Genomic DNA, 27923 nt, shown 5'->3' with positions numbered 1-27923 from the left:
GAAAGAACACCAGGCACAGTGGCACCTAACTATAGCCTAGTTACTCAGGAGGCAGACAGAGAATTGCTTGAACACTGGAGCTCAAGCAACATTCATGCATGCATTCCCCCTTCTCTCTCTCTCTCAAAAAAAAAAAAAAAAAAAAAAAAAAGATGTAAAGGTTCTGAGTTTTAGTTGATCATTACATAGTTGTTTTTCTTCTAAAAGAAATTATAATATATTATACACAGATAAAACCTATTGTTCCTAGGAGGACTAACTATCCAGTTTCAGTTAGGATCTATTAACCATAGTTTACATTTCCAGTTGTGGTCTGATTTCCAGTTGTGGTCTGATTGCCTGGATCAGCACTAAAGACAGCAGAGCTCCAATAGCAACTAAAGTGCACCAGCCAGCATGCAGACTTCTGTCATACCTTTCCTTTAGCATGAGGGATGCCCAAAGGACACTGGTGCACTCCACCCAACAAAGCAGCCATTGCAAAACTGTATCCACTAACAGCTTCTGGTGAAGTCTTGAGGTTGTTGAGCCGTTCTGCACACCTATCTAGAAATGGTGTCACCTGGAAGGGCAATGCCACCGCCACACAACGCAGACACCATGCAGCAGCAAGCCGAGCAGCCATGCTTGGGTGAAGAAGCACGGATGTCACAATCTCCAAAAGTCCTAGAAAGAAAATCTCAAAACATTAGTCCTCACTGAAGAAAACTATTTCAGTATAATAATCAAAATATCAATTCTTGTAATCTCACCGTTGCCTAGCTTTGCCAAGAGGCTCATATGTAGTTCATAAACAGTGGGGTACTTTAAAGGAACATATCATGCAAAGAAAATAATTACATCCAGTGAAATATAAAAGATGAAGTTGGGAGTGGTAGTTCATGCCTGTAACCTCACCATTTGGGAATCAGCGGCAAGCAGATCATTGAGTTTGCGGACATCCTGGTTTACATACTGAGTTCTGTGACAGAGCTACATAGATCCTCCTCCAAAAAGTAAATAAATGGAGTAGCTATAAAATTATATTGTCTTCAGCAAATTCTGGTGAATTAGAAACCTTTCTCACAGTTAATTTGTCTCTTAAAACTTTCATATTTAATTCAATATTCCAATCACTGTGGAGATTAATTTAAACAAAACCCAATGATCTGCTAGTCACGATGATAAGTTACTACGAGTTAAATACCAATCCCAACTACATTCTGAAACATCCCAGCAAGCCCTGTATGTTGCACCTATGGATGCTTCCTGAATTAGAGGAGAGGCAGTGGCATTCAGGCTTTGCACCAGGCTCCCAAGCTCCTGGAGGGCACAGACCATGACGTGCTGACTTGCTGCAATGTCTGCTGCTCCAGATTTGTTCTCATTACTTGTATCATTGACTACAGCTTCTGAAACACAAAATCAGGTATTGAGGGAGAGTGAAATGAGTTGTAATTATCTTTTAATCCACGTGATTTATATTCTTTTTCATACCATTTGATTCCTACATATTAAAAACCATACAGTTATTTCTTAGTGGCAAACTTATATAACTAATACTGACTGAGTTAGCTTTAAACATTTTTAGGAGCAGGAATATGTGTGAGCCACAGCCCACATGTGGAAGTCACAGAACAACTTGCTAGAATTGGTTCTCTCCTGCCATCTGTTCTAGGGACTGAACTCAGGTCATCAAGTTAGTGTCACACACCTAAAACTGCTGAGCTATCTTGCCATCCCTGACTTGATATTACAACACTGTTGAATAGATTCACAACAATGCTAAAATACATACTGTATATATTTGATGCTTCCAATAATACAACTTAGGAGGAACAGGAATCCATGATGTTTTACAAAAGCAGACACAGAGACAGGGATATACCTCAGTAATAAAGGACTTGCCTTGTATGCTTGAGGTATTGGGTTCAACCTCTAACCCCACAGAAAACAAACACAAACAAATAAATCACCAACAAAAGCAGATTTTGAGGCAAAAGACTTCTGTTCTAATAGCAACTTCAAATAAGCTCTGTGACGGGACATGCTATTCAATGTTGATGTGACAAGTTGCTAATCTGTAAAGGAAGTTCCTTCACTGTCTCAAAGGTGCTGGTTTTTTACTAACCTTAGGTTAACAATACATATATAGAATTAACTGCTACAGAACACATTCAGTGAGCACAAACAGCTATCATTGTTAATTATTATCATTACTGCTGCTCCAAGTGCTGCAATATACTGGAGGAGGCCACAAATTGCTGACAAGAAAGTAGATCCAAAAGGAAGTGAGTTCAGAATTTACTGAATGCTCCTCTCTGTTCCCACTTGCTTTCATGCCTCTTCCTAAAGCCTTTTACTAGCCATTAGAATTAAAATGTATTCCATGTGAGACAACTAAACATGCCTTGACAAACTATTAATTGAGAATACAGTCTGGTTCATAAATCCCTGATACAATCATGTTATTTAATTCATTAATTTGGATTTTTATGGTCAAACAGTCATATCTGTAGCCATAAAGTTAAAAATCCTTCAACGACAGTAAAATGTTGTCATTTTTCATTCACTATGGACTGATAATAAAGATACAGACTACAGAATGATAATTGATCCCTCTTTCCTTGTGGGCACCTCTGGACTAGAAGGTGCATCAACTCCAACTTTCAGGTACTACAGCTGGCTTGCCTGGTCATACCAACCACTAACACAAGGCTGCTGACACAGAAAAACTTGAAGCAACATGTGATTTTTTTCCCAGTTATGAATACAGGATAGAGTATGTATATACTTAGGTATATCTAAGAACAAATATCTCAATAATTCAAAAACCCTTTCATTAATAATTTTCAGTTACCACTATTCACTAAAAGAGTTTATTAAGCTATTAAAATGACAAAAACAATCAGGTGGTAGTGGCACATGCCTTTTTTAATCCCAGCACTTGGGAGGCAGAGGCAGGCGGATTTCTGTGAGTTCAAGACCAACCTGGTCTACAAGAGCTAGTTCCAGGACAGACACCAAAGCCACAGAGAAACCCTGTCTCAAAAAAAAAAAAAAAAAAAAAAAAAAACAAAAAAAAAAAAAAAAAAAAAAAAAACAAATAAAAAAAAAAAGAACAAAAAACAAAAAAGACAAGACCACAACCAAACTTTACACTTATTTTGTTAATTTTATAAGACAATTAAATGATTATATATACTAATTATATTTAGTTATATTCTTAATTTATTTTAAAGATCTCCTGGAGCAATATAATTTGCCTCATTAAAAATTAGTATCTATTTCCATTGGTGGTAAAACTAAATAGTTTTATACAATTTATACTTTGCCTTACTTTGGTCTACTAAGCAAATTACACACTCCACAAAGGCAAGAATTTTATGTTACTAATTTAACCCTTGTTATTGCTCAGATATGTCAAAACACTATTTATGAAATGACCCCTTCTGGAAAGGATCTTTTTTCAGGGCTACAGTTGAGTAGGCAGAGTAAGTTTTAAAGTCCTGTAGCACAAGAATGTAACTGTTTAGGTAGAGACAATTGTGAACTACACAATAGCTAGGAGAGAGGATGCACCTAGTGTTTCCAGCAGACATGGTTCACATGTGGCAAACAAGCCACATCTGAGCATGACTAAAGTGTCACACTGATTCCAAAATAATAAATACAGTTTTATGGGTCAAATAAAATTTTATCTAAAAACTGATATCTTAAATTGTTGAATTATTGAGCTGGGCAGTGGTGGTGCATGCCTTTTTTAATCCCAGCACTTAGGAGGCAGAGGCAGATGAATCTCTATGAGTTCAAGACCAGCCTGGTCTATAAGAGCTAGTTCCAGGACAGGCTCCAAAGCCAAAGAGAAATCTTGTCTTAAAGAAAAAGAAAAGAAAAAAAAAAAAAAAAAAAAAAAAAAAACAAGCTATACAGAGCTATACAAAGAAACCCTGTCTTAAAAAACAAAAAACAAAAAAAAAAAGAAATTTATTTTGAATTATTGAATGTTCACAATATATCCTGCAAGGGATAGGTATCTATAACTATGCTTTGTAAGTCTTCAGATTCAGCCTATTAGAGAAGTGAAATAAAAACAGCCAAAAAAAAAAAAAAAAAACATATTTACATAAAAAGGTTTCAAGTAGAAAAATGACAACAGATAATCTCACAAATATAAAAACAATATGCCAGTGCATTCTGGGAAACTTAAAAGTAGTATAGGCACAAGCAATAAAACCAAAACCCAAATCTTACCAACATACCACTCATTTTTAACACTTGGTTTCAATACAATTATATGCTGTTTTAGTATTTTTTTTTAAAGTATTCAATAACAATGACTCTGAGGGACTGGAGCAATGGCTTAGGGGTTAGAGCACAGATTCTAGGTTTGCCCAGTACCCACATGGTGGTTCACCAGTATCTATAACTCAAAGTCCATCTGTAACTTCTAACATCCACATGCACCAGGCATGCATGTCACGCACATATGTATTTTCAGGCAAGACATTCACTCATTAAATGAGTTAATCTAGTTTAAAATGTATTAAGTTGCTGTGAAAAAAAAAGTCTCAAAAGATACAAATCAATCGGAGATGTTAATTTTTAATTATGAATAAAAATCCTAGCACTTACAAGACTGAGAGAGGAAAACTGCAAATTTGAAGCCAGCCCATTACACATGAGACCCCATCCAAAAACAGAAAGGGAGGAAGGCAAGGAAGCAGAAAAGGGAGGGGAAGTAAATTAAATGGCTAGGGTCACCAGCAGCACACACCATTACCTGGTTTTCACTCACCCACTGCTCTCATTTGTTTTCCGATGGCCTGACAGATGTCCTTGGCAGCTGCAATCTGGGCTTTCTCACCCAACAGACTGCCCACGGTGGCCCTCAGGATGAAGGAAACACAGCGCCTTGAGTATACAGCATCCACATGTGTTTGTGTTGCTCGAGGGTGGGAAACCAGATCAAGCACGTGTGACAAAAATGTGGCAAAGCTACGCTCCAGCCACTGCCCACCCAACGTTGTCACAAAAACCACATACGCCTACAAACACATTAAGACACAGCCTTAGACATCTCTGGGCAAATGAACAGAAACAATCATGGCAGCACAAAAAGAAGTTAGACTTGAGATTAAAACATAGCAAAGTGAAATTTCACATCCTTCTAAGGCTTCTGCCACAGGAATTACTAATAGGATCTTTGAATGAAACAATTCTTTTTTTGTTTTTGTTTTTTCTGTTTGTTTGTGAGGCAGGGTCTCATTGTGGAGCCCTAGCTGGCCTGGAACACACTGTGTGGACCAGGCTTATACTCACAAAAACCCACCTGCCTTTACTAGGACATGTGCCACCATTCCTGTATTGAACAAAACAATTATTGAAAAGAGGCAGGCATGGTATTACATGCCTGTAATCTCAGTATTTAAGGGGATCACCTCAAATCCAAGGGCAGCCTGTGCAACAGAGTTTCAGGCCAGCCTGGGCCACAGAGTGAGATGCTACATCTAAAATCCAAGCCAAAACCAACACAAAAGATTCTCAAAGCCACCCACAAGGAACATAAAGTGAGTGTGCTGAGGGTGGAAAGGAAAGCTAAATTGATTCAGGATCAGCAAGGTAATAAGTCACAGAAATAGAAATTAACATTCCAAATGAACACCAAGCGCTACAGTGTACCTGCCGGTGACTTCCCCAAGATAAACCCCTGGCTTTCATTTCACATCTGTTTCAGGGACAAGGCTCCATTGAGGTGATTTTGACTAGGAGTATGAACATGTCATTTTACCAGATGTTATTAGATCAGTAACCATTAGTTACTATTTTGAAATTAAAATTCCAAGTCATATTTCATCTTATAATTCCATCAGAGATTAGTCACTGACAAATCTAATTCAAGTATAAATCAGATACTTTTAGTCACAAGGTATACAGAGAACATTACAATCTAAAAGCCTAAATTACTAATGTCTAAATAGAGTCCTGAAAAAAACCAACTTACTTTATTATTTTTAAGGACTTTATGCTTCTGATTTCACTTTTATTATATTTCATGTTTTTATTTTTTGAAACAAAGTATCTACCATGAAGCCTAGGCTGACCTTGAACTAAGGATTGGCCTGTCTCAGTCTCTAGTGTGCACTATCATGTTAGACAAAACTTACTTTATAATGTGTTGTGAAATGAAATCTGAGGTTTTTTTTTAAAGGTATTTATATATACAGAGTAGAAGTAGACTTATATATACATCAAGAATTTAACTTTTAGGCTGGAGCTCAACTAGCAGGGAACTTATTTGCCTAGCATGCATAAGGCCCTGGGATTCAAAACCAAGGGTCCCACACCTCAGAGGGAACAGAAAAGAAAAAAAGACAATCGACCTTTTCTTACAAGCATAGGATGAAATTTGGAATCTGAACTAATCCATTCACTGGTTAAATTTTTTTAAAGACACCAGACAATATTAAAATTTCCTTGCATGCTGACAGTCTTCCACAAAATGGTCTGAACAGAATTTGCTCCCACATATATATTACAAACCTGTGTCACTCCAACTCTCACTTCACGATTAACAGAGCCTCCAACTTTCAACATTTCTCCACCACTCTTTAGGAAACCTGACCCTCCACGTAGAAACCCTGTGGCCATGAGCTCTAAAACCTCATCAAATGTTGCTCGCTTCACGTTCTGACGCATGACTTTAAGAAAGAAAAGTAAGTTTAAGAGCAAATGAGTTTCCAAAACAGAATTACTAACATTTTCAATATTCTAGCTTAAGTTTTCAAGGAATTAATTTTTAGAGTATTATAATACATAAAAGGTCAGTAACTTATAAAAAAAACTTGAATTTATTTTTGAAGCAAAATAAACAAAAAATGCTCAATGGAAAGAGCTGGGAAATAAGGCAACTCGCTAAGTCTATGTAAGCAGCATAATGATGATGACTGGGTGTGTGCAGTCCAGAAGCGACACCAGCCACCCATGTCAGCAATTGCTGACAAAATAAGGATATAGAGAACATTTTTGTTTTTGTTTTTCCCTAAAGACTAAATTTAAACTTTATTTATGTGTAAGTATATGTTTTTTCCTATGTACATGCCTTGTGTGCAGACACATACAGAGGATAGAAGAGGGCATCAGATCCCCTGGAAATGGAGTTCTAGGTGGTTATAAGTTGCCCAGTGTGGGTACTGGAGAAGAAATCAGGCCCATGGAAAGAGTAGCAAGTACTTTTAACCACTGAGCTCTCTCTCCAGCTCCCAAAAGAACCCACATAGTAGCTACCAATGCATTAAACTCCAGGTATCAAATCGCATGTAATGAAATCCTCTCACACACAGCAGCAAACACAACCCTTATACAGATTCTGTGGAGATGCAAAGCTCATGTTTACATACATAGGCTCAGAACTGAGTACCTGGGTTTTAGTTTCATGCCTAACAACAGAACACAAGTTATACAATCTCTATAAGCCTCAATTTCCTCACTTATAAAATGACAGTGACAGTGACACTTGGAATTCATAGAGCTTTTTTGATTGTTAAATAAATTCTAAGTAAAGGTTTTATATAGCATTTAAACATGTTACCTCACTAGTATCATATAATGAAAAAATTATCACTAAAGATGAACAACCATATCTCACACTGTCCATAACTACAAGGCCAGGGTATACACCTATCACATCTAATTATTGAGTAAGGTGGGAACAACAGTAGGGCTGGAGTCACTTAGCTCCTGCTGCATTGTTTGTCCCATTGGTCACAACCATTCCCAAGACAGTGCAACAGTGAAGCAACAAAGTCACTAAGCAATCAGTGCTGCCCCAACACTGCTCTGTAACATTCAAGAAAAACTTAACATTAGCACTGTGGCATAAATGCAGTTCTATATATCAGAGACTAAAAGCACAGAAGATGCCAGACTTCTGCACTCTAAACATTATTCCTGTAGGATTTCAGAAACCCTACTTGCAAGGTGCCAAAATTTTGCTCAGTGTTAACATGTATGCTATTATTGCCCAAAAAAAAAAAAAAAAAAAAAAAAAAAAAAAATTTATTCATGTCATTTAGGTTCTTTCATTTGATGAAGATAATATCTAACAATTTAAATCTTTTTGAAGTGGCCTCCATGAGGCTTCAAATACCTCAATGGTCTTAATGCAGCATTAGCCAACAATACCTGTTGCCTGTTTCGGCATCAATGCTGTAGCCATGACTGTTCCTAGAAGTTTAGATACTGCGACCCGTACCCCATAATTTGAATTTTCCAGGGCCTTAAAGCAGAGGGTAGCTATATTTTCTAGTTCAGCAGTCCACATGAACACAGCTTCATTCTGTAGTTCCAGGAGACACTGTAATTAAAAACAAGGCAAAGGGTAAATTACATTTTATAACTTCTGTGTCCACAGATGAAGTAACACAACCAAATTTATGCTTGCTCCCAGAAATATACAAAGAACTGAACAAAACATATGAACGGCTTTCAAAACTAAATATTAGGCAATAAAAGAAAGTCCCTTTAAGGAAAACAAAAAACAAAAAACACCTAAGCAAAATATGGAAGTGAAGATAGAAAGGAAATCAGCAATCTTGAAAAAAGAAATACAATCTTGGCTCACTGGTTGTTTGGGTTTTCCCCCTATGTAGTGTTGGGAATTGAAACCAAGCTGAGGCTTCATACTCATAAAGCAAGCACTCTATCCCTGAGCTACAGGACCAGCAAACCCCAAAAAGATAATAGACATGAAGTCAAAGTCACCAATTAATCTGATATCTATCTAATTGATCAAGGAAAAGAAAAAAAAAGACATAAATTACCAAAATTAAGGAGAGAAATAAAAATCACTCAACACATAATAAGTAACCTAAGTAATATATATTCCCAAATTTGACTTTGTAGTTTAAAATCTTATGATTAATTCAACCACATGCTATGAAAAAAAAAGTGTTAATTCTATATAAACTCTTCTAGAAAACTTTGATGGGAGATGTCATTCTGTATATATTTCTCAGACTGGTTAATGAATAAAGCACTGTTGGCCAATAGGAAAGGAAGATAGGAGGGACTAGGAGACAAGGAGGAAATAGGAAGTAGTAAGGAGGAGCCAAAATGGAGAGTCTGGAGAAGGAAGAACCGCCAGCCGCCTCTCCCTGGTAAGACCAGGTGGAAATACATAGAAATGGGTTAATACTTAAGACAGAGCTAGTCGATAAGAAACTAGTAACGGGCCAACAGAGTTATATCAAATACAGAGTCTCTGTGTGTTAATTGGGGCTGGCGCGGCGGCAGGACAAGAGTGGCGGCAGGCAGAAAAACCTTACTCATTATAAAACTTTCTCAATTATTCCATAAAGTCAGATTCTGTCAGGTCCTGACACCTCATAAAGACATTCTGAGAAGAAAAACGTGGGACTGAAGAGATGCCTCAGTGCTAAAAGATCACTTAACACCCTTATAGAGGACCCAGGGTCAGTTATCACCACCTACTTGGTGGGTAACAACGACCTGTAACTCCAGTTCCAGGAAACTGCTGTTCTTCCACACGTACCAGGCATGCATACGGTACACACACACAGGCAAAAACTCATACATATAAAATAAAAATAAATAAATGTTTTTAAAAAGAGAAAGAAAACTGTACACTAACATCCCTCAGGGGCAAAAATATAAAAACACCATACAAGCATTTCACCACTCGAATTCAACAATATCCAAAAAGGATAACACTCCTAGTACTAGGGAGGTTTAGGTATGAAGATTTCAAGTTCAAAGCCAGGCTAGAATTACACAGTGAGTCTCAAATTAAAACGAAACAAATGAAAAGAGTAACATATCATAACCAAGTAAAGTTTATCCTAGAAATACAATTAGTTAAAATTCTAAAATTAATCAGTATGATCTACATTAGCAACCTAACAAATAAAATTCTTATGATCATTTCCATAGATGCTAAAAAAGTAAATACAATTAAAATTGGGGAAACTGAAGACTGGTGGATTATGACAATATCAACGTCCAAAGTGCTACTGTCTTATATTTTGCAAGGTATTGCTACCAAGAGACTGTAGCAAAGTTGCATATATAGGCCCATGCTTTTGGAAGGCTGTGGCACCTTTAGGTGAGGCTTAGCTAAAGAAGTGGGTCATGGTGGGGGCTAGGGTGCTTAAGTATAGCCTAACACTGTTTTCTGTCCTCTTGCTGTCCCCTGGACTACCCAGATGTGAACAGCAGCCTCACATTAGTCCTACTGTCATCTTTCGACCATGATAGACTGTATTTTAAAACCGCAAGGCAAAAGCAAATCAAAAACCCTCCCTTAAGTCAGCTCACACACTTCAAGAAAATATTTGTAAATTATGTCTTAGGTAAAGAATATATGAACTGTCTACAAAGCACTCTCAGAACTCAGTAATAAGAGAAATTTGAAGCAACAGGCACTATTGAAATACATGTTTCTACAAGGAGGAGCGAAGGGCCACTAGACTGATAGCTGGGAAGCCAACAGGGGTCTGACTCGGACCCCCCTGAATATGGGTCTCAGCCAGAAGGTCTGAGCAGTCTAAGAGACCTCAGACAGTGGAGCCAGGATGTATCCCTGGTGCACAAAAGGACTTTGCAAACATATCCCCCATGGAGGGATAACTGCCTTATTCTAGAGATAAGAGAGAAGCCCTAGTCCCTACTTCACAGGACCTGCCAGATCTACATGACCCCAACTGGATGGCATTCCCCTACATATTGTATTGTGGTGGGGGGTTGGGAGGGGAGGGTGTTTAGAGTGCATGGGAGAGGGTAGAGAGGGCAAAAGGGAGGGAAGGAGGAAGGGAGGGCTTGGGGGGAGGGAGGGAGGGAGGGAGAGGGAACTGGGATCGACATGTAAAATAAAAAAAAAAAAAAAAAAAAAAAAAACGCTTTGACTCCAAAATTTAAGTTGAAGAACAAGTTACTGGGGAAAAGTATTTCTATTTTTGTTTCCACAGAAAATGAAAAGATGTGGATTCCTTCCAGACTAATGTGGTTTGATCACGCCAGACCGCCTGAAACAGAGTACAAGCTGATCCTACATTCCAAACAGCTGGACAAAACAGCCCTACAGACTACAGCTAGGATATCTGAATCTTCTTCGAATCCCCCAAGACAGCGCCCCTTACCAGCAGGAAGTAGTTTGGAAAGAACGACGCCCAAATTCCCAAATATTGTGTATAAATGTTTGTTTTCATTTAATTGGACTTTGTTATATAAAATTAAATAAAAAATACTCTATATGCATAAAAAAAAAAGAAATACATGTTTCTTAATGGAAATTAATAAACACCAGAAAATATGCTTAACATTGACCATTAGAGAAATGCAGGTTAAGATCATTAGATCCTCAATCACATCTATTAGAATAACTAAAACAAAAATTGTAATTAGCAAATAATGGTAAAGATGCGGAGGACTAGAAATATTAAAAGCAGAAAGGCAGAAATTTAAACCTATATAAATACTTGAGGAAAAGGGCAGTTTCTTAAAAAGTTAAACATAACTCTTAATCATTCTAAATAAAACATATTGACTTAAATAAAAATGCAGGTCTGCAAAAAACAAAAAACTGCATACAGATGTTCCCAAAAAGTTTTTTTTTGGTAATAGCCAAAGCTACATAAAAAAACAAAAAAAGTGGAACATATATACAGTGAAATAATAGAATGAATGGTATGAGCTACTGAAACATGGACATACATTAAATCTGAAAATAACTGCACTCTCATGAAAGAGGCCACACAGCCACACAAAAGTACATATATATGCTCCTCTTTATATATAATTCTAGAAAACATAACTAACATATGAAAACAAACCAAAAAGTGCTCATAATTTAAGAACTTCAAGAGAAAAATATTAACTGTTTAAGAGCAAGCACCATAAGAGGCAACACTGCAAACTGGCTGGGTACTAACCTTGGCCACTGCACATCGGACAGCCATCGACCTGTCAGTTAGGAGGGATCGAGCATTCTTGTAAATGTCACGGTGAGAGGAAGCTGCTGCACCCCCCAATCCAGTCAGCACCTTCTGCAGACTCATTAAGATTTCACTTCGTCCTTGAGACTGCACATGAATGTGAGGCAAACTTTAAATCAAATAAACTCCATATTTAATAAGAATACACTGAGATATAACAATTCTTGGGGCCTAATTATCTTATATCCAAATTGTGACAGTTAGGAAAAGCAGTGGATTGAGAATGCTACAAAGTATCTGGAATGTAAGAATAAGTACTGATATCATCTGAGAAGTTAGTTGTCCTGGACAAGAAAATGAGATTGCAAGCTGGGGACATGGCTCAGAGACAGAGCACTTGCCCAGTGTGTGCTATGCTCTGAATTTAGTCCAAGCATACACATAAAAAAAAGTATGCCCTAGTCTTGAGCTTAGTCTACATTCCATTTATCTGAAGTTGACAAGGGATCTATAGCCAAACTGACAACACAGAACAATTTCACTTGACATCATTATTAGTTTTGAACTCTGTCCCCTTCAGAAACAAATGTAAGTCTTAAACATATTTACTTGTGACTATGACTGCAAGCAAGACAACAGCAGATAAAAACAAATAAAGATGATGTCATACTGGAGTAGGTGGTCCACAGCTGGGACCACCAGCTGCCAGAGCTTCTGACAACCATTAATTCTAGGAAAGAAGGTACAGTTCTCCCCAGGAGCCTGTGGAGGAAGTATGATGCTGTGACCCTTGACTTCTAGGTGTCAGAACTGTAAGCCAAAAGCATCTGTTGTTCTACAATGCACAGTGTATAGCAATGTATTATGGCATACAAATGAAACTGATACAGTAGCTGTGACACAAAAACTAAAATGTCAATTGAAAAACAAAGTAAAAAAAAAAAAAAAAAAAAAAAAAAACAGGTAAACTTACTCATTCAAAAGTCAGTGGCAGCCCCCCTCCAAATATTAAGAAAACAGACATTAAAAGGAAGGAGATGTGATAGTATGAAATCACTTTCCTGCTAAGTACCATGAGGATCATAGTAACAGAACAAACCATCTTTAATAACACATGTCCTGAGCAAGGCATTAAATACTTGTTGCAAAACTTACCTCTGCACTTTTCAGAGATTTCAACAGATTGTTCACTGTTTCTGGAAATGCACTGCCTAACATCCTTCCCATCTTCTCATAAAATGCTCCAACACAAGCCACTGCTGCCCTGTAAAAACGGTCTCACTAGTTAGTAACATAATTTCTGGGCTGACAGGATGGCTCAGTGGGTAGAGGCACTTGATTTCAAGCCTGATGACCTGAGTTCCATTTCCAGGACCCACAAGGTACAGAGGACTAACTCCCACAAGTTGTTCTCTGACCTCCATACATACAATGTAGTGTGTGTACGCACATGCACACACACACACACACAAATATACAAAAGTTTTAAACAATTCATTACATGTTTCCAATTTTCAAAAATTAATTTGTATTTTAGAATCAACTAAATTTAGTCACCAGTACTTGTAAACAAAATGGTCTCTACCTAAACCATTCAACTTTGCCCCTCTGTGTGAAATAAAGCAGATCAGTGAGCAGGCAGGTCTGGATTCCAAAGGCATTTCATTCTTTAACTGGCTAGACTTGCCTAGCAGACTAATCTTACCCATTCCTGCCACATTTTCCTCACTCTTTTCTTTCCATCTCAGACACTACTGCTGATACCATACCAATCCTTCCAGCTGTGTCCAAAGTCTCATGAGGGATGGACAAGAAGGAGCCCAGCCCCCTCCTCAGATCTACTTAGAACTTCCTGTCAGTACTATGCCTTAGGGTGGACCCACCTGGGGTCTTTATGATATGTAGCCCCAAAAATCACCTTGAAAAAGTCAGAGAGAATGCAAGGATTCCTGTAAGTGTACTTACAGTTTTGTTGGCAAGTAGGCTGTAGTGTCATCCTTGCTTCTGATGATGTCGTTACACTTATCTAGTGTTTGAAAAACTGTGTAAGTATCGCCAATGCTATAAAGGGCTGCAAGGTTTTTAGCTAACAATTTTCGAGTGGGTGGTCCAGGTGAGCTGCTTATTAATCCAGTTAATTGTTCAACAAGTTTTTTCTGTTTTTCTTTTACATCTGTCTGTTATTAAAAAAAAAAAAATCATTTCCTCTTTTACCCTTATTACTTTCTAGTCAAAAATACTTAACATGTATGATGCTCTAGTAATTAAAACCTGCATTGATTAACCATAACTCATACATGAAGACTTTTATAAAAATGAAAACTTCAGTAAGAAATGATCCAATCTTTCCTAGATTAAATCTCCAGTTCCCTTCACTGTCCAAAAATTTGATTTCAACAAAAGTGATTACTGTGTGAGACAGTTCCAGTTCAACTTAGGAAGTTAAATCACATGCTAGGTGTATAGATGACTGATATCTAAGTTTTTCCCCATGAAAAACAAATACAGTTGTCCATAAAGTTATGGGCTAGTAAAGGAAACCAAGAGAAATTTTGAAGAGGCCTAAGCAACAGAATGAAATTCCCATATCTATGCACAATCAGTATCTAGTCAGTATCAAAATTCACTCATTCATTTAAGAAGTACAATGCAATTACTACATGCCATGCAACTACTCTAGGCACTGTGTGCAACAGTGAACAAAACAAACACAGTCTGGTTCTCATGAAATTTACATTCGAGGAGGGACAGAGTATAAATAAATGAATGGTATGAGTGCGTAGCATTTTATATAAATTAATTAGAAAAACATCTCTCTCTAAGGTGAAGTGGTGAGCTATGCTATCCAGGAAAACAACATTCCAGGGAGTGGGAACAAGACATGCAATGGCTTTGCAGATGAAGCATGCTTAGCACACCTGAGGACAGCAAGGTCAGGTTAGCTGGGATGAAGTAGGAGAAAACAGTAGCAGGAAATCAAAGAAACAAGATGATAGTACCAGATACACCGAAGAATATTAAATTTATTCTGAATGGGAGTTTTAAGCAGAGGAAGGTTATAATCCAAATATTTCACTGTTAAAACTATGGATGCTGAATATACAAGGCGAGCAATTAGAAAGCTACTGTAATAACCCAGAAGAGAGTAACCAAAGAGGCAGGTGAAGGGAAGTAAATGGATTCTAGGCATGCTTATGGGTAATTCCATTAATATTTGCTAATCAACATGGTATGAGGGTTAAGAAAGAAGAAGGACTTTAACAGTTTGGGAAAGAACAAGTTTAAAAAAGGAAATCAATACTTTGGTTTAGATGTTGATAGTGTTAACTGTGTGTTTCTGTGTGTACATGTGGGGGGAGAGAAGGGAAAGAAAAGGGGAGGGTTAGAGGGAGGATGAATATGGATCATATATCCCATGCTGGCCTTGCATTTACTATGTAGCTGAATAAGATGACTGTGAACATTTCTGCTTCCACTTCCCAAGGGCTGGGATTCTTGCTGTGGGCCATCACTTAAAATTGTTTTAATGCAATTCTGGGAATTGAACCCAGGGCTTTTTCATGTTAGAGGCAAGTGCTCTACCAAATGAGCTACATAGCAGTCCATGAGAGGTCTTCTAAAGTTGGATTTCTGAATGGTGGTAGAAATTACAATATTAGCTATCACTAAAGAGTAAGACAACAAGAGTGTTAAGTATTTAAAGTGGAGGTTCAGCTATGTGAGAAGTTAAGAAAGGACCAAATAAAACAAGTCCTGACCATTGTTTTGGGTAATTTGAGTTATGTGATAACTTGAAAAGGACTTTTCAGTGGGAGGAAAACAACAAATGCCCAGTTACAGAAGATTTAAGAGACAAATATAAATTTCTAGTTACAAGGAAACCCATGCATGTACTGCCTTTCTAGCAATTAAAGTGATCCTAACAGGCAGGAATACCAGCATCAAAGCACAAATCAACAATGGCCATGACAACAGGAAAAGAACCCAAGAAAAATCTGAAAGCCAAGAATTCCAAACAGAGAAAGCTAACAAAGTACTCCAATCGTTCCAATAGTTTTGTGTGTGTGTGTGTTTTTTTGTTTGTTTGTTTGCTTGTTTTGTTTTTTTTTTTTTTTTTTTTTTTTTTTTTTTTTTTTTGTCTTGGGAAACTTCTGAGGTTAGAATAAATCTGCACCTAGAAATAAAAGGAATAACTGATTGACAGTCTGAGGGCATATGGGAGTGCATCCATCATGCCTAGCAGCATTCAGGCAGCTAATGAAGGAAGACAGCTGCATATTTGAAGCTAGTCTGCAATACATAATGAGTCCCAGGCCAGCCAGGAATAACTAATAAAAGCCTGTTGCACAAAGTAAAATCAAAGCCAAAAAAAAAAAAAAATCCATTCTAGAAGAAGGTTAAAGACTTGTTTTCTGAAAGTAGGATGGGACAACTTTGGACAAGGAGGGATCAGGTACAACTGTGGACTGAAGCCACTGTACTAAAATAGGAATTAAGTGAATGTTTAAGTTAAGTGTTGAAGCCTTCAGGCTCCCTACCTCAATTCTAGATAATTAACCACATCTCCTTCAGACACTAGAAAAGTATCTGCAAGGGAACAATCAGCCTAGAGGAACAAACTAAGATAGTAATCTCAGAACTAGCCTATTCTGACATTCAGTTAACAAAATTCACCTTTTCCAGAACACCTTCTATGATCCAGTCTCAAATTTGAACAAAACTCTCATTTGAGGAACACATCTATCATTTAAAAAATAAACAAACATGCACAGAACAAACTTGCATCCAAGAGGCTATGTAGGAAGTGGAATAAACAGTAAAAATCTCTCAAGTCCCCAGAGAGAACACGAGGAAACTGGGATTAGAGACATCCTGAGACCACTTCCAGGCACAGATGAGTATGACTGACAACAACCATGGAGTCATCTTTTTCTCCCAGTCACTGAGCTGACATATGAAGAATGCAACAAGCAGGATTTAGACAGGGTTTGGGTTTTGTTGCTGACTAAGAATAAGATAAACTAGAAATTCCTGAGGTGAATGACTCACATTGTCAAAACACAAGGTTTTAAATTTTCTTTATATAAATCTCACAGGTGTGGGGGAGGAATACCTACCTTGTTGGCAGCGACTAGGACTTTATCAAGAAATCTTAACCATTCAAAAATAAACACTGGTCTCTTTGCTTCGGTGATTTGAGCCAACGCTTCTTCATTTAGCAATAAGCTGTGAGCTAACTCCATTATTGAAGCTCTTAATTCACACCTTAAATGAACAGTTTAGTTAAAATTTAAAAAAGGAAACACATGAAAGGAATTTTTAATTATGTGTAGGGGTATTTTGCCTCCATATGCCTCCCACAAAGATCAGAACAGGCTATTAGATGCCCTGGAATTGGGGTTACAGATGGTTAAAGGGCACCAGGTGGGCGCTGGAAACCAAACCTGGGTCCTTTTCAAAAGCAACAAGTGTTCTTAACCACCAAGCCATCTCTCTGGTGTCCACATGTAAAGATTTTTAAATATTAAGTGTCAAGTTTCATAAATGCAACCATTAAGATAGAGAAAGAAGGTATGGTTTCACTTCTCGTTATTTCTCATTTGTTCAAAATAACTTCTTTAACACAAGCTGAGAGAACCAATTTTGAGAAGGCAGAGATAGAAATAAAATTAAACTGGCGATAAGAACGGAGTGCACGAAAAATAAATACGGCAAAAAGTGCCATTATCCGGCAACTCATTCTACCATAAGAACTCCCTAAGCACCAAGCTCACGCATCTTGGGGAATCTTCTTCGTCCCCTGCTGAGTGTACAGGCACCTTTACGGGTCCCTGACTACCAGGGCCCAGGATAATGACCCAAGGCATCGGATCGGACAGGCTAGGGGCGCGGACCGACAGCAGGAGCGCCCGAGAGATGCAGACCCCAAGCGCTCGGTGTCTTGGTCCACCCCGCGGGCCTAGGGGCCTAGGGAAAAAGTGAGGCGGAGTCGCGGGCCATCCCAGCTTGTCAGCCTCGCGTCGTAGGGGTTCTCGTACTGTAAACCGCACGAGGCTGAGGCTCCCGGGCCTCAAAACTCCCGTTCCCTCCTCAGTCCTCTGCAAACGTCCCGGGGCACAGGGACAGCGGTGCAAGTCAACCTGCACGCTTTGACAGCGCACGGGACCGCCTCACCTAGTCTGGCGGGGGGCCGATCAGCTGAGCTCCTCAGGCCACTGCGGAGGGAACCGGATACCCCGCCTCCCAAACTCCTGCCTGCAGGAAACGGGAGGAAGACGCACGCGCAGAACGCTGGTGGCACGCACGCGCACTCCTCGCGCTGTCTTAACCCCGCCCGCCCCCAAGTTTCCAAGCGAATCTGCTGTCAGAGACTAGTGCGAAGTAGATCTTCAGGTCCTTCGCTAAATTGGACGGCGCATGCGCAGCGTGCGCTCGGCGGAGCTGGATCTAAAAGGTAAGTTGTGTTTTTAGGGTCTGATGACACCGAAGAGACTGCCTGAGATCGGTGCTGTCTGTCTGTGACTGCCCATCCCGACATCAGCAGCGCCTCATCCGTGAGTGGTCGTTTTGGTGGGTCGCTGCATGCGGGAGGGAAAGGCCAGTGATGCTCGAGGCATCCGTAGGAAAGAGGTAGCCAGCCCATCTCTGTGTAATCTTGCTTCAAACTCCCCGTACCCTTTACGCAATAAGGAATAAGCCTGCAACTATAATCTTCCTGTTGAGAAAAATGGTTACCCTTTATTTAGGCACTAAAGCAAAGAGCTTCGCATCGTCTTGTTCTGTTCTTTCGCAGACATCACCTCCAATCCATCATCAGCAAATGCTGTGTGATCTTCTCCTTAGGTAGACCCAGCGTCAGAACTCTTAACTGCTGTTAATCTTAAAAAGGGACAGCATCGTCGCCTAGGTTATCGTTCGCCTTGTGGAGTTTATGCTTATTTTGAAGGGAGTGGATAATGGTAGCGTGTATTGTCCTCATAGCAAGAGATCTTTAACACTAGAGGCCCCAATTCCTTATTCCTCTCATTAATAATTTAACTTCCTCATCGATAGTAATGAACTTCCTCTAAGTTTGTCAGTTAATGACGTTGCAATACCTGGGTGTAAATAAGTGTGATGGGATATGGAAATTGTAATTATAAGATGTAATAACTAAAAGGGAGAGCTTTAAAATTTATCTGAAATCCCTTGTACTTTGTGTATGGGGTTGGGCTGTTTTGAATTTTGAGACAGAGTCTCACTGTGCAGATCATGCTGCCCTCAAACTCCTAAGTGCTGAAATTACACCAGTGGACCACCATGTCTGCGTGTGGAAATGTTCCCCTTAAAAATAATTCAGTTTGCACTCGAGATTTAGCTCAATGATAGTATGCTTTCCTTGCATGTATGAGGCCCCGGCTTGGATACCCAGCTCAGCAATCACAATTATAACCCCATTCTGTTTCAGGAATAAGATTATCAAGACCTGTGTGTACTCTGTGTATTTTGAACAAATCATTTAGCCAGATTGAGCTTTAATTTTTCCAGCTGGAAAGTGGAGCTGACTGTTCATATCTACTGAGCTGTTCGTGAACTAGGTGAGTACTACTACATGTAGGAATACTGGTATTCAGTCTGATTCACTCGGGATTGACTAATTCCCAAGCAGCTCACTGATTTGGCTCACACATTTGTGCGTCAGATTCTCCCACATAGGTGGCTTCATTGAGCTTCTTGAGTGCTCTCATGTGAGACCACAGACTTCATTCAATTAATCCATACTACCAACTTTACAGAGTGAAATGTACAGTCACCCAAAAGTTGCTCTAATATACAAAATCTTGTTGGTTACACGAACTGTTCAATGTGGGGATTACACAATATTATCAAAAGCCAAGAGGCAAAATTTACTAGGAGCAGACCATTTTGGAGAATACCACATAAAATGAGTGTTTGTCTCATAACTGGTGAATTACAAGTTCCAAGGCAAGCATGGACTACATAGTGATTTCTAGGCCAGCATGAGACAGAACACAGGGTGATCCAATCTCAGGAAAGAAAAAACAAGAGTGTTTAATTCTGTGCTGGTTCCAATTGGAATGGTACCAATAGGCTCATATTTTTGAATACTTGGTCCCCAAGTTGGAGTACTTGTTTGGGAAGGATTAGACGGTGTGGCCTCAGAGGAGGCAAATCATGACTGAGGCTTTGAAGTTTCAAATGACCACACCATTCCCAGTTAGCCTTTGTTGGGTTGGCCGCTCCACTGCTGGTAGAACATAAGGTTCTGAAATTTTTTATCTTTGTGCACAAGGGAGCATCATCATATAGCATTGCCACTCTCCATGCTTGATTTCCATTTTGGTAAACTAAAATGATAATGATAATACTTTGTCCCGTTTATTTGTAGGCAGTGTTGTCATATGAAGTTGAACATGGCAGAAGAAGAGGATTACATGTCAGATTCCTTCATTAATGTTCAGTAAGTACATGTGTATGCCTAATATGATGATCTGCAAAAGACACATGTAGACTATAAAATAAGGACATTGGTTGGGTGGCAGTGGTAGTCATGTGTATTTGCTTGTTGTGAGACAGAGTCTGTCTCATGTAGCTCAGACTGCTCTCCAGCTCACTGTGTAGCTGATTCCCCTGCCTCTGTTTCCTAAGAGCTGAGTTTACAGGCATGTGCAAAAGCCATGACTAGTTGTTGCAGTGTTGTAAATCATTCTCAGGGCTTCATACATGCTGGGCAAGTACTCTGACACTACCTGAGTTACCCTCCCCACAACAGCCCAGGGCATTTTTTAATACATAGCATCCTGTGTGTCCACACAAAGAAAATAAGAGTTGTCTCTTTTGGCACTAACCATTTTACTTCTTCTCTCAACACTCTTTGGGCTCCCTCTTCTGCCTTCTGTCAGTAACAAGGGGGTACCTGCCTAACAGGGAGGAACAGTGTTTCTGTTATTTTTCAGAGAAGACATCAGACCAGGTATGCCAATGCTGAGGCAGATCCGAGAGGCCCGTCGAAAAGAAGAAAAACAACAGGAAGCCAATCTGAAAAATAGGCAGAAGAGTGTGAAAGAAGAAGAAAGGGAAAGACGTGACATTGGGTTGAAGAATGCACTAGGCTCTGAAAACAAAGGGTTCGCTTTACTCCAAAAGATGGGGTATAAGAGTGGGCAGGCGCTGGGCAAGAGTGGTAAGTCTCTTGTGGAACTGGCTTGGTGTTCTTTTCCACTCGGTTACAGTGTGCTAATGAAGACCTAAGTTGTCAGTACTTTTTAGACTATGAAAAAGTAAAACCACTGAAGTTTCTTAGCATCCATTTTAAATGCCACACCTGTGGACATGAGCTGCTTAACCTTGAAGGCACCGGCAAGCGGCTGACTGAGGAAGCAGTGAAGAATGGTAGCAGGTGATAGGCACAGAAGCACAGTAGCCGATAACAGTGAAGCAGCTGGGGACCCAGGCCCCTTCCCAGCTTACTCTTTACCTGTGGCAGCCGTCTATCTGACCTTCTGCTTAGAGAAGCTGTGTTCCCTTGTAGGAAATGAAACTGCTTATTTAAGATGTAGTGACTGTAAATTCAGTTTGCTTTTTTTTTTTTTTTTTTTTTTTTGCTTTTTTCTATTTTAATAACTTTGATCTTTTTTTCATACCCCCCCCCTTGATGTTTCTGCCTGCTAAGACTGTTGTGTCCATGATGTCACTTCTGAAAATGGCATAAGTGCACTGGGGAGGTAGAGACAAGCGGATCTCTGAGTTCGGGGTCAGCCTGGTATACATAGTAAGGTCCAGGACAGCAAAGGCTACATAGTGAGATCTGGTCTCAGAAATAAATGATAGACAAGTATTCAGACAGACAGACAGACAGACAGACAGGAAGTAAGGAGAATAATAACTAAAGAAGAGAGTATTAGTTTCTAGAATTCAATTTGGAATGTCACTGAAACTGGGAGGAGATATGCAGAGAGCACTGTAATGTTACCTACTATGCTGACTAGCCTGAACTTTGTGGTAAGTAAAACATTCTAACTTACGTTTCTTTTTTCCTTTTTTTAGGAGATGGTATTGTTGAACCAATTCCTCTCAATGTCAAAACAGGTATATAGTCATGTTTTTAGTATATTAACTAACAATAACTTAGATTGGCTTGCTTAATATGTTTAGTGATGGTACCCTTGTAGTTGGCTATCATAGGAAGCCTATGGAATAGAGAAATGTTAAACTTCTAAGTCTTTTTAAAGTTGTTTTGGAGGGAAAAAATTTGAGTACGTTTTGGTGAAATAGAAGTAGTAGAATATAAAATTTAAATCATAAAAATTATGGGAGAGCCAGGAGTAGACATTTGCAATTATACATCTGTACTCTGGGAATTTAGGAGGTGGATGTAGGAGGGTAGAGAGATGTAGAGGCTAGCCTGAGCTACATAGTGAAGCCCTGCCAAAGAGTTAAGGGTGAAGCCCATTGGCAGAGTACCTGTCCATCCAGTATATAGCCCTGCCTCTGACCCCAGGGCCACAAATATTAGGGGGAAAATTTTACAGCTGTGGAAAGCACAGTGCCTTCCTTGTCTTTTGTAATGTGCTAAAAATGTTCAAAAGCAGATTTCTCAATAATGTTTTCTATGTAATTCCTTGGATTAATTCAAGAGAAAGTGTGATAGTTGATACTATTTCCTTAATTTTATTATTTACTTATTTATTTTGAGTTTTTAAGATCGAGTTTCTTGGTGTAGTCCTGGCTATAAGGAACTCACTTTGTAGACAGACCGGACTTAACTTAAACTCAGATATCCGCATGCATCCACTTCCCAAGTGCTGAGGTTAAAGGCATGCGCCACCACTGTCCAGTTCCTAAGTTTTAAAAATGTCTGTAGAACTACTGTGTTAGATAAGACTCTGTGATCTTTGTCAAATTTCCTGTTTTCTGTTGCCGTTTTAACAGAATAAGTTTGGAAAATTACATTCAAGTCAGAACTCCATTTAACTTTCTTGAATATTTAAATTGTCCTGTTTTGAAGTTTAAACAAAGTGAGTAAGTTCTTAAATTCCACATCAGAATTTTTGTCTATGACCAGGAAAAAGTGGCATAGGTCACGAGTCATTATTAAAACGGAAAGCAGAGGAAAGGCTAGAAAACTACAAGAGAAAAATTCACATGAAAAACCAAATTGAAGAAAAGGCCGCTGAGCAGTTCCGGTAAGAGGTTTTCTTTGAACTAGTTTTGCTTTAAATCCCCTTTATTATATTGTGTTCTTGGTACTTGGGTATATAAAGTAGTCAAGAGAATATAGACATTATGCTTCTCTTTCGCTTAGGATGCGACTGAAAAATAAGCAAGATGAGATGAGGCTCGAAGGAGACCTGAGAAGGAGCCAGCGAGCTTGCCAGCAGCTAGATGCCCAGAAGGTAGGTGGTTTCCAGTTTCCTGGTGCTTTGATATCTGAATGATATGATTTATATTTTTATTGAGTTTAAAACAAAAACAAACAAACAAAACCCTCCACCTCTTGTTTCTAAAACCTTTCCCTTAAAGATTTCATTTAAGCCAGGCAGTGGTGGTACATGCCTATAATCCCAGCACTCAGAAGGCAGTGGCAGGTGGACCTTTGAGAGTCGAGGCAAGCCTAGTCTACAGAATAAGTTCCAGGACAGCCAGATCTACACAGAGAAACCCTGTCTTGAAAAAACAAAAAAATGTTGTGTGATGTGTACCATTTACTGTACCCCTGACATGCTAATGGCTGACTTACTCCAGGAACATGTTTCCTGGATTGTCTGCTAAGGGTTAGCTTTTGTTTTATTCAAATTGCATTACTCAGGACTGGAATGTTTAGATGTTCTGTTCCCCCATAGTGTTTGATTAACCAGAATAACCTAATTTAGTCCATATTTATCACTTGGTATATCTATTTCATTTCAAATAGGAATCTTTTAAAATCATTGTAAAAGAAATCTTTGCCTTTTATAAAACACAGTGAGTGGTATCGAAATAAAATGACTTCACTGAAATATTGGCATAATTTCTATCATCTATAAGTAGCAGGGAGGAATGTTCCACTTCACTATATTTCTGTGAGCTATTATCTCGCAGGTACTTGCTGACACTTAATGACTTCCTAGTTTATATGTAGTTTTACACTCATTGCTCATCTTTCCTGCTTGACTGACAAAATTCTAACTGTCCTCACTGTTTATGGAGAAATTTCACTCAGTAAATATTAATTGGAAGAACAGAACAAATTTATGTTAACACAAACATATTCAGGATATCACAAGAATACTTAGCTGTGTTTTATAAAAATAATTCCGCATTTTTAGAATATTCAGGTTCCCAGGGAGGCATGGTACTGGATAAGGCCTGAAGAGGAGACTGAGGAAGAGGAAGAGGAAGAACAGGATGAAGATGAATCCACGAGTGAAGATTTGAGTGTATGTCCGGGCACTGTTTGTCTCCTTATAGCAGAAATCTTGGCCTTGGCACTATTACCACCTGAAGCTGGGTAACTTTGCTGTGGGCAGCATGATAAGATAGATGTGTAGCATTACCACCTGCCACTTAGGGAGAAAGGACAGACACATAGACACACATACAGGAAAATTAGGATCAGGGTATTCTCACTCTGATGGGGGTACCTACTACCCCCAGCAACCCTGAACTGAAACTGGCATGTAGAGTGTAGAGACCAGGCATACTGCTGTGTAGGGAACAGAGGAAGCCTTGGGTGCCTCAGCCCCACAAGAACAGCAAAGAGGGACAGCTAAGCTTTCCCAGGAGTCTGAGAATGAGTGCTTGTAAATGATTGATCAGGGTGTATAGACATTGGCAACTGCAGCTTGATAACCAAAAAGTGTTCCCAGCATGGATTGCTAAATAGCACCCGGGGAGAAAAATAACCCTGAGTAGAGAGCTGTTGGTTTCCAGGAATGTTTTACTAACCCAAAACTAAAAATTTTATAATATTTTTTTCCATTTAGCTTTAATTTATTTACTAAAAATGACAGATTAGCTACAAATGATTGCAGTTGACTTTGTTTTCTGTTAAATTTTAAAAGTGATCCTAGTGTGTACCTCGTCCATTCACAAAATAAAACAAACAGAAAATAAAATCAGAAGGAAGCACAGCATAGACAAAGATGGCTCATGTGAAGGCACTTGCTGCCAAGCCTGACAACCCAAGTTCAGTCCCTGGGACTGACAGTGCAAGGAGAGCGCTGATCTCCCAGATTTTCCTCTACACACACTGGCAAGTACCTGAGATGCATAAACACATATGCACAGTTAATTTTTAAAGTGTGAATTTTCAAGAAAGGGTGATAATATTCCTATAGTTCTTGCTTATGGAACTTTGCTGGGCAACAATCACTGCTTTAAGCACACATGTATGACTACAGCAAGCTGTTGAGTATGACCGAAGGACACAGTCTCCCCTCCCTTCACCTGAGAGACAGATTTCTTGAAAGTAAGAGAGGTCTTTTTGAATCCTAATTATCACTGCTCCATGTCCCATGATCTGCCTGCCACTCAAAATTTATGTTCCTGCTGGGTATGATGGTGTACACCTAATGCCAGCATTCGGCAGGCAGGTCTCTGTAAGTTCAAAGCCAGCCTGATCTACATAGCAAATTCCAGACCAAGAATACATAATGAGGCACTGTCTTTTATCAAAAACAACAAAACTTGATCTCAGAGCCAGCCAAAAGATGGTTTTTTTTTTTTTGTTGTTGTTGTTTTTTTTGGTTTTTTTTTTTTTTTTTTTTTTTTTTTTTTTTTTTTTTTTTTTTTTTTTTTTTTTTTTTTTTTTTTTTTTTTTTTTGTCTACCAGTTGTCTCTTGTGGACAAGTGTTAGTCAGCTGAGACATGTGCTTATAATCACCTCTGCTCTGACACCTTGAGTCACTGTTTGTGAGTGTACCAGAAGGGTTCAAGCCTGGGCCTAAGAAACTGAACTTGGTCCTGGAACCAAGATTCTGATTGATGCACCTGTGTCCTCTATCAGGTGCTGGAAAAACTGCAGATACTCACTGGCTACTTGCGAGAAGAGCATTTATATTGCATTTGGTGTGGGACAGCCTATGAAGGTGAGAAGATGATTTATGTTTTACAAATACTGCCCATGAATACTTGCTTATTTTTAATAAAGCTCACATGTCTTATTCCATTCAAATAGACATGTAGGACCAGTGTCTAAAGAAATAGTGACTATAGAAATAGAGTTGTTATTAGAATTTAGCATTTAATTTTTTAGCAACTAAATGTGCAAGAGGGAATTTTCACCATTTTATTACTCAAATAATTTTAAGTCTAAAGAGTAACTTTAAAAAGCTAGGCATGGTGGCACACACCTTTAATCCCTACCCTCAAGAGGCAGAGGCAGGTGGATCTCTGAGTTCAAGGCCAGCCTGGTCTACATAGCGAGTTCAGGATGGCTAGAGCCACACAGAGAAACCCAGTCTCGATAAAAACCCGAAGAGAAAGAAAGACTTATTTATTTTTTATTTGTGTGTTCAAACTTTGTATGTGAGTGCTATGACAGCAGCTCTCTGGCCTACTTAGCAAGTTCCAGCCCAGCCAGGGCTAATTAATGAGACCCTGTCTCAACCCTATCCCCATTAAAAAAAGAGAGAGAACCAAAAATAACTTGAAGATAATTATTTCTTTCATGCTTTATTTTTGAAGATTCATTCTTTGAATGATACTTGCACTAAAATTTTATAACTAATTTCTATTTAGTTAGACTTGTCCTAAATCATTAAAATCTACTCTCTTGTTTGATTAACTTGTAATTAAGGACTTTGTGAATGAAGGTTTTTTTTTGTTGTTGTTGTTATTAGTCTCTTTAATTTTTATTTTTGTGTATGGGTACTGTGTCCATGTGTATGTCCATGCACCTCATACACTCAGTGTTCATGGGGACCAGAAGAAGGCATTAAATCCTCTGGTCCTGGACTTAGACAGTTGTGAGCCACCTGTGAGTGCTGAAATAGAACCCAGGTCCTCTAGAAGAGCAGCCAGTGCTCTGAACCATTGAGCCATGTCCCCATCCCCTAGCCTCTTTTTAATATTATTTTAATCTTTTCCTCATTTGCTTTGTAGAATAAATAACAAATGAGACTGTTTAAAGTACTACATTCATTTTTCTAAATTTTTACTCTAAGCTTGTATTTACCTTTTATTTCTCCCATATAAATTATAGATAAAGAAGACCTATCTTCAAATTGCCCAGGACCAACCTCTGCAGATCATGACTGAAATTATTGCCAATAAAGTAAAAACGGTTTGTGCAGGTGAAAAAAGAAGGCCTTTATATAATGCTTTATTCTTTTAGAAATATGCTCTACTTTGGATGAATTTCTCACTGGCTTGGAAAAAAGTTACTGTCACTTCTAAATACAAGTATCATAGACATGGACAGCTGTGATTCATGCTAGTATGGTACTTGTAGAAGCATACCAGCAGGTAACACACTTCATCCCCTTCTTTACCTGGGACAAACTGAGAAAAATAAGGCATCATGAGAATCAGGAAGTCAATTGTCTGCTTTAGGACTTGAGGTATACCTTGATGGTAGAATACCTGCCAAGCCTGGACAAGGCCCTGAGTTCAGTCACCAGCACCACAAATTAAGCATGTCAGCATGAATCTGAACTACAAAGCAAGGCTACTTTCTCTAACCAGGCTCTCTATAATTCTTATTTGGAGAAACTGCATGCCTGTCCTTTGCCTGAGGAGGAAGGGCCCACCTTGTGTTCTAGGAGCAATGTCTTGAAGAAATAGCTTATCCTGGTTTGCTTTTCAGAGTAAATAGATGTTAGTTCTCCAAGAACACACCACAGGCTGAGCCACACATGCTCTGTCTGTACCTCAGTAGCCTCTGTCAAATAAAATGCTTCTCTGCAGGAAGGAAGGAATTGAGAAGTCTTAGGATTCCATACTACTGGATCATGTCTAGAGTCAGAATCAAAAGTCATAGGTGTTTTCTCAAAATGTATATGTTCAGTGTCC

The 27923-nt window shown here is 38.9% G+C and overlaps 2 protein-coding genes across 2 annotated transcripts in view; one reads left to right on the top strand and one right to left on the bottom strand.

The window, feature by feature from the left end:
* Nucleotides 1-18186, bottom strand: part of Heatr5b (HEAT repeat containing 5B) — an 87182-nt gene extending 68996 nt beyond the window's left edge. The window contains exons 1-10 of the mRNA XM_051177895.1: nucleotides 18104-18186; nucleotides 17048-17197; nucleotides 13896-14107; nucleotides 13086-13194; nucleotides 11928-12077; nucleotides 8164-8335; nucleotides 6523-6680; nucleotides 4778-5027; nucleotides 1236-1391; nucleotides 416-666 (exon numbers count right to left, since the gene is read on the bottom strand). Coding sequence (XP_051033852.1) covers nucleotides 416-666; nucleotides 1236-1391; nucleotides 4778-5027; nucleotides 6523-6680; nucleotides 8164-8335; nucleotides 11928-12077; nucleotides 13086-13194; nucleotides 13896-14107; nucleotides 17048-17173 — 1584 coding nt within the window. The 5' untranslated portion in view covers nucleotides 17174-17197; nucleotides 18104-18186. The remainder of the gene's footprint in view (nucleotides 1-415; nucleotides 667-1235; nucleotides 1392-4777; nucleotides 5028-6522; nucleotides 6681-8163; nucleotides 8336-11927; nucleotides 12078-13085; nucleotides 13195-13895; nucleotides 14108-17047; nucleotides 17198-18103) is intronic.
* Nucleotides 18187-19439: 1253 nt separating this feature from the next.
* Nucleotides 19440-27330, top strand: Gpatch11 (G-patch domain containing 11). Its single transcript, XM_051177894.1, has 9 exons — nucleotides 19440-19507; nucleotides 20320-20391; nucleotides 20888-21114; nucleotides 21978-22019; nucleotides 22996-23116; nucleotides 23236-23326; nucleotides 24239-24349; nucleotides 25918-25999; nucleotides 27115-27330. The coding sequence occupies exons 2-9, from the start codon at nucleotides 20333-20335 to the stop codon at nucleotides 27168-27170; spliced, it is 789 nt and encodes a 262-aa protein (XP_051033851.1). The 5' UTR covers nucleotides 19440-19507; nucleotides 20320-20332; the 3' UTR covers nucleotides 27171-27330.
* Nucleotides 27331-27923: the final 593 nt, after the last annotated feature.

Source organism: Phodopus roborovskii, unplaced genomic scaffold (genome assembly GCF_943737965.1).
Source record: "Phodopus roborovskii unplaced genomic scaffold, PHOROB, whole genome shotgun sequence".
NCBI classification, from domain to species: domain Eukaryota; kingdom Metazoa; phylum Chordata; class Mammalia; order Rodentia; family Cricetidae; genus Phodopus; species Phodopus roborovskii.
The sequence above is the reverse complement of the archived record's forward strand: the minus strand, read 5'-3'. Positions and strand labels throughout refer to the sequence as shown.

Excerpts from the sequence above, each read along its gene's own strand:
- Gpatch11 (XM_051177894.1), top strand. The coding sequence starts at position 20,333 with ATGAAGTTGAACATGGCAGAAGAAGAGGATTACATGTCAGATTCCTTC. Across the intron at positions 20,392-20,887 it reads GATTCCTTCATTAATGTTCA|AGAAGACATCAGACCAGGTA; the intron begins GTAAGTACATGT and ends GTTATTTTTCAG. Across the intron at positions 24,350-25,917 it reads CCACGAGTGAAGATTTGAGT|GTGCTGGAAAAACTGCAGAT; the intron begins GTATGTCCGGGC and ends GTCCTCTATCAG.